We start from the raw sequence: 15,398 nt of genomic DNA on the forward strand, positions 1-15,398 counted from the left end.
AGAAGTGATATCTCATTGTAATTTTGATTTGCATTTTCCTAATGTCCCATGTTGTGGAATACTTACAATTCTTTTATAATCTTCTAATTACCATTTAGATTTTTTGTTTTTTAAATATAGGAAAAGCAAACAGGATGTTTGTGAATTGTGGCCTGAGATATTTCGATCTAGTTTGGAATGCAGTGTGTTTTCACTGGGTTCAGTCTAGTTCCTGGAAGGATTTTGGAGTGCTCTTGTAATTAGCTTCCTAAATACTACCTTCTAAAATGTTTCTGTAACATTTCTTACCAGAACAGAACTATTGGCCATAGGAAAACTGCTGTAAGTAGAAGAAAAATCTTATGACATCAATCAAAAGGCATGGGTTTAAACGCAAGCTCTGCCACTTAGGCAGTCTCAGTTCTCTGTTTTCTCATCTGTAAAATTTAATAGTAACTCAAGATTGTTGTGAGGAGCATAGACGCAAGATATGCAAAAAAGGTACATTATAAAATACAAAGTATTAATACTAAATCTATAATATAAGGTTTTATGATTAAAATTATTACTAATACTCTTTCCTAAAAATAAGACTTAATAACAAGCGTAAATTCCAGATGGTAATATCACCCTATCACTTCAGAGGTTACCTAGCAGTGATCCCCAACCTTTTCAGCACCAGGGACTGATTTCATGGAAGACAATCTTTCCACAGACTGCGGAGGTGGGTGGTGCAGCCGGAGGAGCTCAGACGGTGATGCCAGCAATGGGGAGCAGGTGACAGATGAAGCTTTGCTTACTTGCCCACTTTCACCTCCTGCTGTGTGGCCCAGTACACAGTCTCCAGTCCAGGAGTTGGGGACCGCAGCTCTACAGCAATGGTTGGCAAACTTTTAACTTAAAGGGCCACTTAACTCTGCCATTGTACCTGGAAAGCAGCCAGAGACAATACAGAAATGAATCAGTATGGCTGTATTCCAATAAAACTTCATTTACAAAAACAAGTAGAAGGCTGGATTTGGCTGCAGGCCATAGTTTGCCAACCCCTTCTCAGTAAAAGGTACCATTCCCTTTGTTTACCAATATCCTTTTACTATAACCAAATATGGCCATATGGAATGCTCAGATGAGAACAGTGATAATCCATTTGAGAAAATTGGATATCTGCAAGTAGATAGCTGGTGATAGGTTTATAAATAACCTGCTTTAAAGAAGCTCGTTGGATAAACCCCCAAGGTTAGTTTTTGCCATGATCTTAAGATACCTGAGCCATAGCTAAAAATCTCTAAGATGAGATTGCTCTGGTTTCTTCATGCTTTCCCTATTTTCTTGAAGTATTCAAAAATACTGAGCAAGCTTATTAAACAGGCTGGGAAACAGTATTGTAAATTTAGATTCTAAAGAAGGGACTCTGTTACCATTTATCACTGACAGAAAGAGATCCCTTATTACCTGAGCAATGGTTACATACACTGAAGAGGCAGTTACTCAAGCTATTTGAACATAAAGTTCTCTTTAAGAAACCATCAGCTTAGAATTAATTATGGATTATTTTTGGCTACATCCTGGCTGGTGATGGGATCACATTTATCTGCCTGTCATCTTTGTTGAGTTCTAAACTGAAACTCTTTCCTCTCATACTTCACAATAACAAAGGGTCAACCCCACCAACCGGAAGAAACCAAAAGTCCATAGTACAGATAAAGCTAATATTGCAAATCCTAGCCTCTGGCTCTGTATCTCAGGCTTATTTCTTGTGTATTTACTCCATCGTCAGTGGAGCTCTCAGTGCTGCTTTGTAGTCCATTTACTGGACCATTTAATTGAAGTTTGTTTACCAAGGTCTATTCTTACTCAGCTCCTTTTCCTATTTCTTTTTCCTCTAGATCTTAACCAAGTCAACTAATTCAACAAACAGCCTAACTTACGAGTCTCTAAAAAAGATCAAAGCTATCAAATGTGACTTCCTTTAACTACTTTCCTCCCCTTATCAATAAATCAGTCTATGTCATTATTAATTCTTACCTCCTTTTTTCTTTTTCCGTGGAAATGATGTTCCTATTCCTCTTTTAAAATTTTATTACAAAATATTTCAAACATATGGGAAAGCACAGATAATTAAATATAATCAAATATTATCTATCAGATTTAACAAATATTAAGACTTTTTTGTGTTTGCTTCAAATATTTTTCTTTATTTTTAAGAAATGAACCATAACAAATACAATAGGAACCCCTCTTGTGTTCCTCTTTTACCCCATTTCTCTTCCTCCCAGAGAGATAACTCCTATCCTAAATGTGTTACAATTTAGCACATGCTAACACTCCTAACATGTGTTCTTCTGATCCATATTTTGTACTTTTCAAACATAGTTATGTATTCATAAGCAGTATATAGAATTATTTTATGTTTTTTCACACTGTTCATATAATTTTGTAACTTTTTTTTTTCACTCCACATTACGCCTTTGCGATTTCTCTATAGATCTAGGTCAGTGATTTTCAACTCTGGCTATACATTAAATTCTCCTGGAAAGTTTTTTTAAAAATACACACTTTGATGAGCCTTACTCCCAGAAATTATGAGTCATTGTTCTGGAGCAGAACCTAGGCTTTTTTTAAAATAGACTTTATTTCTTAGAGCCATTTTAGATTTATATAAAAATTGAACAGAAAGTACAGAGTTCCCACATCAGTCACCCCCAATCATAGCTTCCTCTATTATTAACATCTTGCGCTGATGTTTACATTTGTTATAATTGATGAACCAATATTGATACAATATTATTTACTGAAGTCCATAGTTGACATTAGGATTTACTCTTTGTGTTGTACGGTTCTTTGGATTTTGCCAAATGCATGATATCATGTATCTACCATTATAGTATCATACAGAGTAGTTTCATTGCCCTAAAATTCCTTTGTCCTCTACCTATTCACTCCTCTCCTCTTACCCTCCCCAACCAACCCCTGGCAACCACTGATCTTTTTATTGTTTCTATAGTTTTGCCTTTCCCATAATGTCATATAGTTGGAATCATATGGTGAGTAGCCTGTTCACAATGACTTCTTTCACTTAACAATATGCAATAACATTCATATGCAGGTTTTTATGTGGACATAAGTTTTCAACTTATTTGAGTAAACACCTAGGAGTGCGATTACCAGATTGTATGGTAAGACTATGTTTAGCTTTGTAAGACACTGCCAAACTATCTTCCAAAGTGGCTGTGTTATTTTGCATTCCTTCCAGCAACGACTGAGCACTAGTATTTTTTAAAAGTTCCCCAGGTAATTCTGTTAATAATATGCAGCCTAGCAAGTTGAAAATTCACTATTCTACATCATTCAGAGATGGCGGAATATGAAGCATGGTAGTTCAGAGATCAGGCTCCAAAAGCAAACTATTAAGGTTGGTGCAAAAGTAATTGCGGTTTTAGCATTGTTGAAATTTGCTGTTTGATATTGGAATACATTCTTAAATAAATGCGGTTGTTATCCGTCATGTTAATGTGCGTTTCTTTATGTTTGTTTGTTTTTTTTTTTTTTTTTTGCTAATGACTTGTTACTTGCTCTTTATTTTATGTTTATTTTAGACTACGGAAATAATGTTAGACAAAAAGCAAATTCAAGCAATTTTCTTATATATTGAGGTCAAAATGGGTCGTAAAGCAGAGGAAACAACTCACAACATCAACAACAACTATGCATTTAACCCAGGAACTGCTAACAGACATACAGTGCAGTGGTGGTTCAAGAAGTTTTGCAAAGGAGACAAGAGCCTTGAAGATGAGGAGCACAGTGGCTGGCCATCGCAAGTTGACAACGACCAGTTGAGAGCAGTCATTGAAGCTGATCGTCTTACAACTGCAAGAGAAGTTGCCAAAGAACTCAGCGTAGACCATTCTATGGTCGTTTGGCATCTGAAGCAAACTGGAAAGGTGAAAAAGCTTGATAAGTGGGTGCCTCCTGAGCTGACTGAAAATCAAAAAAAATCATCGTTTTGAAGTGTCCTCTTCTCTTACTGTACACAGCAACAACAAACTATTTCTCAATTGGATTGTGATGTGCAATGAAAAGTGGATTTTATACAACCACCAGCAACAACCGGTTCAGTGGTTGGACCCAGAAGAAGCTCCAAAGTACTTCCCAAAGCCAAACTTGCACCAAAAAAAGGTCATGGTCACCGTTTGGTGGTCTGCTGCCTGTCTGATCCACTACAACTTTCTGAATCCCGGTGAAACCATTACCTCTGAGTTGTATGCTCAGCAAATTGATGAGATGCACCGAAAACTGCAACACCACAGCTGGCATTGGTCAACAGAAAAGGCCCAGTTCTTCTCCATGACAACACCTGACTGCACATCACACAACCAGTCCTTCAAAAGTTGAACGAATTGGGCTACAAAGTTTTGCTTCGTCTACCATATTCACCTGACCTCTCGCCAGCCGACCAGTACCTCTTCAAGCATTTCGACAACTTTTTGCAGGGAAAATGCTTTCCAAGAGTTTGTCAAATCCAGAAGCACAGATTTTTACACTACAGGAATAAACAAACTTATTTCTCATTGACAAAAATGTGTTGATTGTAATGATTCTTATTTTGATTAATAAAGATGTGTTTAGCCTAGTAATAATGATTTAAAATTCACGGTCCAAAACCACGATTACTTTTGCACCAACCTAATGTAAAGGTTCAAATCCTGCCTCTCCTACTTCCTGACTATATGACTGACCAAGTTGTTTAAACTCACTGATGTTTAAAGTGGGAATAATATAAGCACTTAGCTCATGTGATGGTTGTGAGGATTTAATTCATTATATAATGCTCAGAAGAAGGGCTGGGCTCTCTAAGGGCTACAAATATATTATTTACATATAAATGCTAACTTCAGGGTAGGGTTTATCTCTGGGGAGAGAGGAGAATGGAATAAAGGAGAGAGAGAAAGGGGGCTTCTGCTATAATTTTTAGATTTTATTTCTTAAAAAATGTGAAGTAATTTTAATTAAAATAAATAAAAATAACCTAAATATTCAATAGGAAGATAGGATTAAATTAAGTATGATGCAGCCACACAGTGAGATACTATCCTGTTAAACCTGTGCATTGAGGTCTCAGTTTTGGTTATTGTATTTTTAAGTTCTATAATTTCCTTTGCTATTTTTTCATAGTTTTTCAGTTTTCTGTCAAAATTCTCAGTTTTGTCTTTTATCTTGTTGAACATAGTAAACATAGCATATTTCAAAGTATGTGTCTGATAACTCCAATTTTGGGGGCCTTGTAGGTTGATTTCTGCTATTATTTGTGTTGGTTTCCGTTGATGATATCTTGTTTCCTTGTGTGCCTGTTTACATTTTATTGTGTGCTGGTCGTTGCATTTGCAAATAATTCGAGGCTAGGGTGATATCTTCCTGCAGATGTAATTTATGTTTGCCTAGCAGTTCAGAATCACCTCATTAAATTTTCAGGGATTAAGATAATTCAGGCTGGGCACGGTGGCTCACGCCTGTAATCCTCGCACTCTGGGAGGCCGAGGTGGGCAGATGGTTTGAGCTCAGGAGTTCGAGACCAGCCTGAGCAAGACCAAGACCCTGTCTCTACTAAAAAAAAATAGAAAGACATTATCTGGACAACTAAAAATATATAGAAAAAAATTAGCTGGGCATGGTGGCACATGCCTGTAGTCCCAGGTACTCGGGAGGCTGAGACAGGAGGATTGCCTGAGCCCAGGAGTTTGAGGTTGCTGTGAGCTAGGCTCACGCCACGGCACTCTAGCCTGGGCAACAGAGCAAGACTCTGTCTCAAAAAAAAAAGATAATTCAAAACTGTGTTGTAGTCCCTGTGAGAGCCTACCTATTTCTGGTTCACTTTTACTCCCGGAATTAAGTCGTTTGTGGGAGGCAGGGTCCCATTCCAAAGCAAGGAAGTTCACTAGGACACTCCCCACTCCCTTGGTGGGCTGGGTCCTATACTCTAACTCCTGTCTCCGTAGCTATCAGTACTCCTAGCTAACTCTACAGAATTGACAAACTCACCCAGGGGAAAGACAGCTTTAAACTGCTTTCCTGGGCTCCATCCTATCCTAGATCATGGTCCAGTAATTCTTTTCTAACTTGTTAGTCCTTCCATATCTTCAAGGAGGGGTGTTTTTAAATTTTTGTATGTCTTTTCTTAGCAGAAATGTTTGTTCAAATTCCTTAGATCTGGAACTAGGTACAGTGGCACGTGCCTATTGTCCTAGCTGCTCAGGAGGCCATGGTGGGAGGATCACTTGAGCCTAGGAGTTCAAGGCCAGCCTGAGCAACATAGCAAAACCCCATCTCTTGTAAAACAAACAAACAAAAAAAATTACATAGATCTACCATTAGCAGAAGTGGAAGTCCACCCAAGTCCTCTTGAGCAAAATTATGACTCAGCATTCCGGGAACATCTGACTTTTCTCTAAACATCTTAGGCATTCTTATTTGAAATTCTTTTGTTACACCTAAATGACTGAAAGTGTCCTGGGCATTACACAGAAAACAGAGGCAATTTACATTCAGGAAAACTAAATTCAAATTTGTAGGCCCTGAGCACACGGGATGAGTTGCTGCAACTTTCAGAGAAACTAAATACAACATTTTCTGAGCTCTCTCTGATGCCAGAGACCTTGAGCAAAAGGAGAATTGCCATGTGGCTTTTATAAACACTAGTCTAGCATTATTCTTTTATAAGATAATATTCCTGGCCGGGCGTGGTGGCTCAGGCCTGTGATCCTAGCACTCTGGGAGGCCAAGGCAGGACGATCATTTGAGCTCAGGAATTCGAGACCAGCCTGAGCAAAAAAAAGCAAGACCCCATCTCTACAAAAACAATAGAAAAAAATCAGCCAGACTTGGGTGGTGCTCACCTGTAGTCCCAGCTACCCGGGAGGCTGAGGCAGGAGAATTGCATGAGCACAAGAGTTAGAGATTGGAGTGAGCTATGATGACACCACTGCACTCAAGCTGGGGCGACAGAGACACTGTCTCAAAAAAAAAAAAAAAAAAAAGATAATATTCCTAATAATTCTATTGATTAAGTGAAAATACTGATGAATCCCACTTAAGTCAATGTTCAGTAAAAAGTTGACCATTACAGATCATAGATATAATTTTACTTTAAATTTCATAGTTGAAAAAGAAACATATAATGCTTAGTTAAAATCGTAAGAGTAAAGCCTTGGGAGTAGGTCAGGTTTTCTGAGATAAAGAAAGACAATCTTGAAAAAGAGGACCAGGGATGGAGAATGGTTTGGAAGTAAAGGTAAAAGGAGAAGCCAGCAATCAGCTGTTTTGTTTATTCTAGTTGCTACTCATTCAGCTAAGAATTCTGAATTCCTAGTTCAGGATTCAGAAGTGAAGTCTTGCATCAGGTACAAATTACTTTTTTTAACTTGGTATAATGGAAGAAACATGTACTAAAACTGGAATTAGTAAAAACAGACTTGGCTTCTGATTCCAGGTCTAGTTGTTGTATGATTTGGGGCAAATTATATAATCTTCTCTAGGTTGTTTCCTCCTGTATAAAAATAGCGATAAATTTCACTTTATAGGGCTGTTGTGGAGATTAGATTAAATTAAAGGAGCTAACATGAAAAGGCCCTGACACGTAGTAGATATCAGTAAATATTAGATTCCCTTCCTTTTTTTCCTTCAACTATCATAGGTAAGACATGTCTTCCATTGCTAAAAATTTCCTCGATTGGACTGTGGACGTTTCTTTCTACTGATTTTTCTATCTAATTGGTTAATATAGTTTATTTTTCCTCAAAAAGTCTTGGTGAGGCCCACACATATTGTAAATTAGGAGACTGAGGCCCATACAGGCACTCAGAACTAAGTTTCCTGGTCTTCTAGGATCTACAGTAGAGGTAAGCTCAAGAACCTAACTTGTCTGGACTCCAGCCCTGACTGAGTAGCGTTTGGAATTCTTCCAAAAAGAACTGGAAATATTCAATCTCGTATGTGGTAATAAACAATCATAACTACTTAGTGATGTATTTATTTCAGTTTTTTATATTTGTTTGCCTATAAACTGATTAGCCAAATGAGAGAGTATATGATCAATGTCCCTCTTACTAGCACAAATTAAAAGAGGTTCTGAAGTGACAATGAGCAATCAGAAGCTGCTGTTGTCCGCCCTTCCTCTTTTCAGTTCACCCAGCTCTTGGGTGGGTACTCTAGTAGAGAGATTCAGAACAGAGCTCAACCTTCTCAAGGCCAGAGAGAATGTGAATAATGTAGAAATTAAGTAGCCATTTTTAAAGCTTTGAGGAGGATGAAAGGGGAAATAATCTCCTTGTGGTGTGAGAGGTTAAAACTAGATTCTGTTTCAGCTTCCCAGCATGGGCTCGTGTTTCTGGGAACCTGGAGGTCTGCTCTGTCAGGAATTGGCCCAGCCTTTTTGGCTCACCCTCTCGTCTGTCATTTATAATTAGGATAGAATGAAATGAGAAGATGAGTGGAAATAAGTAGCACCATCCTTCTTCGTTTTGTCAAGCTGTGGATTTTATGTTGGGAATGTGTAGATGCAGGCAGCCACTTTGATAAAGCCACGTCAAAATGACACCAAATATAAATACGTCAACTTCTTGAGGCATATCCTGCAAATATATTTGTACAAGCTTATAAAGACATATGCACAAGGATGATTATTGAAACAAAGTTGTAATAGGGAGAAAAAAAGCCCAGAACTACCTAAATATCCATCTCTAGGGAGCTGACTTAAATAAATTATGACACATCCATATAATGGACTACTATTTCTCCCTTGAAATAGAATGAAGAAAAAATAGGTATAGGTGTGGAATATTTCCACAATATTTTGTTTAAAAAATGTATCTAATTGTTTCTTTAAAATTTTAAAGTGTTTTTAAGCCAGTTATAGTATATGGATCTTATGTGGATCCCAATTCAAACCAAAAAAAATTTTTAGTTCCTTTTTTGAGATAATTAAGGAAATTTGAACACTGTTGGGATATTTAATACCATAGAATCCTTAATTTTAGGCATGATAATGATGTTGGACTATGTTTTAAAAGAGTCCTTACCTGTTTGGAGACACTTACTGAAATAGTTAAATATTAACTGATAAGATGTTGGGATTTGCTTGAAAATAATCCAGTCATGGGGGAAGGGGAACGTGGACAGGAGTATAGATAACACAAGGTTGGCCGTGAGTTGAAAATTATTATAGTAAGGCGATGGGTACATGGGAGTACATTATTATAGTACATTATATAGTACATTACAATAATAGTACATTATTATACTAATCCTTTATTTGTTTTATTTATTTATTTTTTTGAGACAGAGTCTCGCTCTGTTGCCCGGGCTAGAGTGCCGTGGCGTGAGTCTAGCTCACAGAAACCTCAAACTCCTGGGCTTAAGCAATCCTTCTGCCTCAGCCTCCCAAGTAGCTGGGACTACAGGCATGTCCACCATGCCTGGCTAATTTTTCTATATATATTTTTTTAGCTGTCCATATAATTTCTATTTTTAGTAGAGATGGAGTCTGGCTCTTGCTCAGGCTGATCTCAAACTCCTGACCTCGAACAATCCTCCCGCCTCAGCCTCCCAGAGTGCTAGGATTACAGGCGTGAGCCGTACTATTCCTGTCTACTTTTGAAAATAGGCTTGAAATTTTCCATAATAAAACATGTTTAATAAAATTAATTTTACATTGTTTATATATACTTGTGCCTGTATATTTGTCTATGCATAGAAAATATCTTAAATGATAAACATAAATGTGTTAATAGGAGCCACCTCTTAGGTTTGAGATGGGAACTACTTTTATTTGTAATACCATACTATTTTATTTTTTATAACAAATTTGTATTGTTTTCATAATTGCAAGAAGTCTTTTTTTAAAATACTAAGTTAGAAATAGATATATAACATTAGGTATCTTTGACACACCGTGCCCTAATACCTGCGCCAATCTTCAGGTGTAGACATCAGATGTAGGGCAAGGGTCTGCCTTGAACATTTCTTGGAAGTAAAATTTTTAATATGAAAGTTTAATGATTTAATTTTTAGCTGCATAAAAATATCCCCCCAAGAGAAAAAAAAATACCTGTGTCAGAAAAGCCTTTTCAAAATGTTCCTATATCCAGCCTTTCCATAGCGTTATTCATCTTTCAGCCATTCTTCTGGTGTGAGAAATCCCTAAGAGCTAGAGAAGTTTTTTCTTAATTTTCTTTAGAGAGCCTGGGCCTTCTATAGGAAGACCTTGACCACCATGACTTGAGGTATTGTTAGAGGAATTTATAACTCATAAATAACTTAAGTATTTCTACTTTGAAGATGCCCTTTCCCTAGTATGCCAAATAAACACACCTTGCTGATTTTGGATGTGCATAGATATTCTAGGCAAGAACAACCTGCATTTCAAGGAGAAAGCAAGCAGAAGTAGCATAAGTTTTTGAAAGAAATACCTTCCCAGATCCATTTACTAGGTCCCAAATGTTATTGTTAATATCTCCCTGCCCTCAGGATTTCTTGGTTTAACTCACTTGACCCAGGTATTGGCAGAAGAGTAAGATGATTATCAGAGAGTGTCTACTCATCAGGAAACTTAGAGAACAAATTATTCCAACTTTCTTCAGGAGAAGCCCTTATGTAAGGGGTAAACATTAGTATGTATTGTGGGACCTATGGCAACTATGCTAGGAGAAAATCTGTTGCTGATGGCAATCAAGGCTGTATTGGTCCCCCCCCCCCCGCCCCCAACCAAGGAAAAACAGATGTGATCATTTTGGGGTATATTAGTCAGGGTGAAGAATGCTAGCTGCTGTAACAAACCTTCAGAATCTCAGTGACTTAACAACAAAGATTTATTTCTCCTTCCATCACAGTGCAGTGCAGATCTTTGGGCAGGTTCCTTCTATACAGTAGTTACAAAATCATCTTGGACCTCATAATCCTCCATTGGTTCCTCTGCATCTGGCCTTCCATCAAAAAGAACAGTAGAAAATGTGGAGAAACATGCAGAAGGTTTGGGGGCCAAGGTTGGACATATTATTTCTGCCTCAATTTTATTAACCAGAATTTAGTCACATGGCCCAGCTAATGGAGGCTAGGAAACAGTTTTCGCAAGTGCTTAAGAAGAAAAGGCAGTGGTAATCAATGATCATATTGCATTATTTTGCCACCGTGTGTGCTTTAGTAACTTGAAGTCTAGGACTTATTCAAGAAGGTTAATAGAAAAGATATGGGAAAACAAATCACATCCAGATATAGCAGGAAAGAAAGATACTAAGTAGATTTGTTGCTAAAGACTGCTGAGCTAGAGACAATATAAGTTAGCTTATTACTCCTACAGAACTAGTCTTTGTCCCCATGAGTGGCTAGACTCTGATGGGCATAGACATTGTTAGGGTGAAACTCCACGGTCATTCATTAGTACCAAAAACCTAGATGCCACTAACTTAACCACTCATGGTACTTTTTTAGCTGGGCTAATAATTTAATCCTCTCTATATTTCTTTTTCAGGGTTTGAGTAAAAAAGTTGGTGTATCATCTTCCATCCTCCAAGGTCTCTGGATTTCCTATAGCACAGAAGGTCTTTCCATGGCATTGGCATCTTTACGAAATCTTTATACTCCAAATATAAAGGTAAATGCAAAGAAATTATAAACAGAATAAAGAATGAACTGAAAAAAATAAAGTTAGAAGGACATTAAGTAGCTATTTAGTTGATCTTTGATTTGCCTTTGGCTGTCTCGTCTTTATTAGCCTTTTATTGATAATCCATTATGTTTTAAGTTGTTACGTTTTATTCTGTGAATTGAAGACTGACTGTTGGCCTCCTACCTCCTATAAGCTGACTTTGACATATGGGATCAGGTCCTGCTTATTCTAGACAGTAAATTGATCTCAGGTAGCCTTTGTTTTGGTAGGAGCTTTTCTGACCAAGGGTTCATTTAGTAGAGACTGTGTTCAGCTCAACAGTGTGAGTGGCATTTGCTCTAGCTAATGAGCAGTTTATGTAAAGGAAACATTTTACATTCATTTCTAAAGGCAAAGTATTGAAAAAGGAACAAATATGCCCATCAACTGATGAGTGTATAAAGAAAATGGGTGTGTATAGACACACACACACAAACACACACCTTGCAGTACTACTCAGCCATAAAAAGGAATGAAATACTGTCTTTTACAGCAACTTGGATGGAACTAAAGACCATTATCCTAAGTGAAGTATCTCAGGAATGGAAAAACAAATACTAAATGTTCTCACTTATAAGTGGGACCTAAACAATGGGTATATATGGTCTTAAAGTGGACAGTGGAAACTAAGAAGGGGAAAGAGAAAGAGGGATAAACAATAACCTATCAGGTACAATGTACACTATTCTGGTGACTGGTACACCAAAAGCCCTGACTTCAGCATTATATAAATCATCTATGTAACAAAAAACCCCAAATAAAAAAAACCACTTGTATACCCCCTAAATCTGTTGAAACACATAAATACATACATAAATGGAGGGAAAAGGAAGCAATGAAGATTATAAAATAAAGCAATTACTAAATGGTACTAGACACTGTGGTAGGGTCTCAGATGATTTAATAAAAGATAACTAAAAGGAGGTGACTGATGTTTGATTATTATTTCTATATGTTTACTTATTTCTAGGTCAGCCGACTGCTGATTTTGGGAGGTGCCAATATTAATTACCGGACTGAGGTTTTGAATAATGCTCCAATTCTATGCGTCCAGTCTCATCTTGGTTACACAGAAATGGTGGCCCTGCTGCTGGAGTTTGGGGCCAACGTGGACGCCTCTTCTGAAAGTGGCTTGACTCCTCTGGGCTATGCCGCCGCGGCAGGGTACCTGAGCATTGTGGTGCTGCTGTGCAAGAAACGGGCCAAGGTAACGGCTGCCCAACTCTGTTGCTTTTCCTTTCTTCCCTTTTTCTTTCTCGTCAATGCAGTCTTTCTTATCTCCCATGTTACCTCATGAGTCTAGACAGAGTACATCATACCCTAATGGGGAGCAGATCAAAGGGAGTGCTGGCTCTGCGTACATGGCAGTGTGTGCCCACGGCAGTGTGTGCCCACTTGCCACTGCCAGTCCCTGCTGCATAAGGACACAGTTCTGAAACCTTTGAGAGGTACTTAGGAAATTGCATTTATCAGGAACCACAAAAAGTCCTTACCAAACAGCCCAGAATTTTTCTACTGAGCTCAGAAGAAGCCACTTTCTAACAAAGAGAGGAAGGAGAAGTGGGGAGGGGGAGCAAGGAGACTGCGGTGGTAGGTCTGAACTGAATGTCCCCGCAGACCACGCCTTTCATGTATAAGGAAGAAAGGTTTGCCTGGAGCTGAGAACAAGACCACAGCCTTTCATCCTATCCTCGAAGACCACCGCCCTAGAGATACGGGGAGAAGATGATTCTCCCTATTTATACTCAAATTGACCAAAGGCACCTTGAAGTGTTTCTGTTAGTACATTTCAGTTCTCCAAAATATGTTTGCTTTATGCTGCCTCAAGAGCCACTGGTATAAAAGAACTTTATTTCAAAATATTGGTGAAAAGAAAAATGTTAATGTCACAAATGTAAGCCTCTAGAGAAAATCGTGGCCTCATGGTATTTTGTTTCAGTCCTGAAAACAAACTGAGGATTTTGGTGGTTTCACAGTGAAACATAAGTAATACATATGATCTCATTCTGAGGTGTCCCGTACTCTTACCAGGGGAGACAGGGAGACTCCTGCTACTCCTTTGGAAACTGAGACCTGGAACTCTCAGTGAAGTCCTAGAGCCTTAGATGTCTATGTGACACAGTGAGTGTCCACCTGTAACATTTCATTCGTTGGAATGGGCACCTCTAGAGACAGAAAGATAACAGCCTCCTTACTATTGCTGTCAAATCATAGTCTGATCTCAGCTGGGTCTTTCCTGCTGCTCAGTCCTTACACTGCCAAGGCATCATTTTACGCATCTGTTATTGTTTTCCCTGGAGCAGATATGTAAATCATTTGTACTCTTCTAAAGTCCTATCACACCTGTGTTACTATGATTGAGTTCATCTCAGTGTGCCTCTGTCTCAAAACTCTAAGTTCTTACCTGTACTCACCTGACATCCACCTCAGAGAAGGAAGTATTTACTTTCCTTTTCAAAGCAGCTGCCTCCACTCCACCTGTAGTCTTGACCCCAGTATGTTCCCCATTCTCTCACATATTATTTCATTCTTTTTCTAAATTCACACTATGTTTTTTTCTCAGTTTCTACAAACCCAAATGTTTCTCCTAACCTAAAAAAGACATTTCCCTCTCTCTTGCTAACCAGAAGCTATGTCCCATCTCTTCCCTTTCATGTCCACCAAACGTGACCTAAGAGTCATCTCTATTTGCTACCTCTGCTTCCTTACTACTCCTTAACCACTTGCAGTCTGGCTTCCATGAGTGAGAAAGGAGGCAAGTTATTAAAATCATAAGCTTTGGCATCAAAAAAGACAACTGTATCCACACTTACTTGATATGAGGGCTTGGATAAGTCATTTAACCTGTCTCAATCTCACTTTTTTCACCTGTAAAGAGGATTTAGAGAGTCAGTGTGAGGATTAAAACAGGTGAAGCCTTTTTGAAAGGAGATAAAGTCTATTTTAATCTCATACAGTACCTAATAAATAACCTTAAAAAAAGAAAATACCCCAACCTCCCAGCATTCTAGTGAGCTACTCACTCAAAAGGCACTAACAACTGCCAATCACTCAATAAAGCAGCTTTTTCTCATTCCTCACCCCTCTAAACCTCTCCATAGTATTGGCAATAGTGAACTTTTAATATTGTCCTAGTCCCTTCCCCCTTCGCTGGTGGCTCTTCTCTCTTCCCTCTCCTAATATAACTAACTATTCACTAAAATTTTGTCCTCTGGTTTTCTCCTCCTTCCCCATACTCTCTCCCATGCTTCAGCTTTACAAACCGTATGCTTTGGAATCAAACCCGGCTAGGTTCTAGTTCTCTTACCTACATTTGGGTGACTCTTAAGTCCAAACTGCTTATTCCTGAAAGTGTTTTTGAGCCCTAGTTTCAAATTCCTAACCACCTCCTTGACAGCTATGCCCAGATACCTCACTAACACCTCACATTTAATACACTAATGTACATTCCATTTTTCTCAGAACTAGGGAATCTTTAACTCCTTTCTCTCCTTTGCCCTGCTCATTTAGGAGCCAGCTCTTTACAATTTTATCCTCAAGATAGCTTGAGCAGCCATTCCTTCATCTCTATCCCAACTGCCACCATCCTTCTCTTATTCTCGGTATCTTGTTGTGTAACAAACTCCCTTTTCAGATTCTAATCTTATCTATTACACACCATCCCCTTAGCTTTCTTAAACCTTTTGTTTTGAAATAATTTTAGACTTTCAGAAATAGTACAGAG

At 38.2% G+C, this 15,398-nt stretch overlaps 1 protein-coding gene across 3 annotated transcripts in view; it reads left to right on the plus strand.

Annotated features, from left to right (window-relative positions):
* Nucleotides 1-15,398, plus strand: part of TANC2 (tetratricopeptide repeat, ankyrin repeat and coiled-coil containing 2) — a 262,133-nt gene that overhangs the window by 219,086 nt on the left and 27,649 nt on the right. For all 3 annotated transcript variants that reach the window (XM_069481593.1, XM_069481594.1, XM_069481597.1), the window contains 2 exons: nucleotides 11,498-11,620; nucleotides 12,645-12,881. In XM_069481593.1, coding sequence (XP_069337694.1) covers nucleotides 11,498-11,620; nucleotides 12,645-12,881 — 360 coding nt within the window. The remainder of the gene's footprint in view (nucleotides 1-11,497; nucleotides 11,621-12,644; nucleotides 12,882-15,398) is intronic.

This window comes from Eulemur rufifrons, chromosome 9 (genome assembly GCF_041146395.1).
Source record: "Eulemur rufifrons isolate Redbay chromosome 9, OSU_ERuf_1, whole genome shotgun sequence".
NCBI lineage: Eukaryota > Metazoa > Chordata > Mammalia > Primates > Lemuridae > Eulemur > Eulemur rufifrons.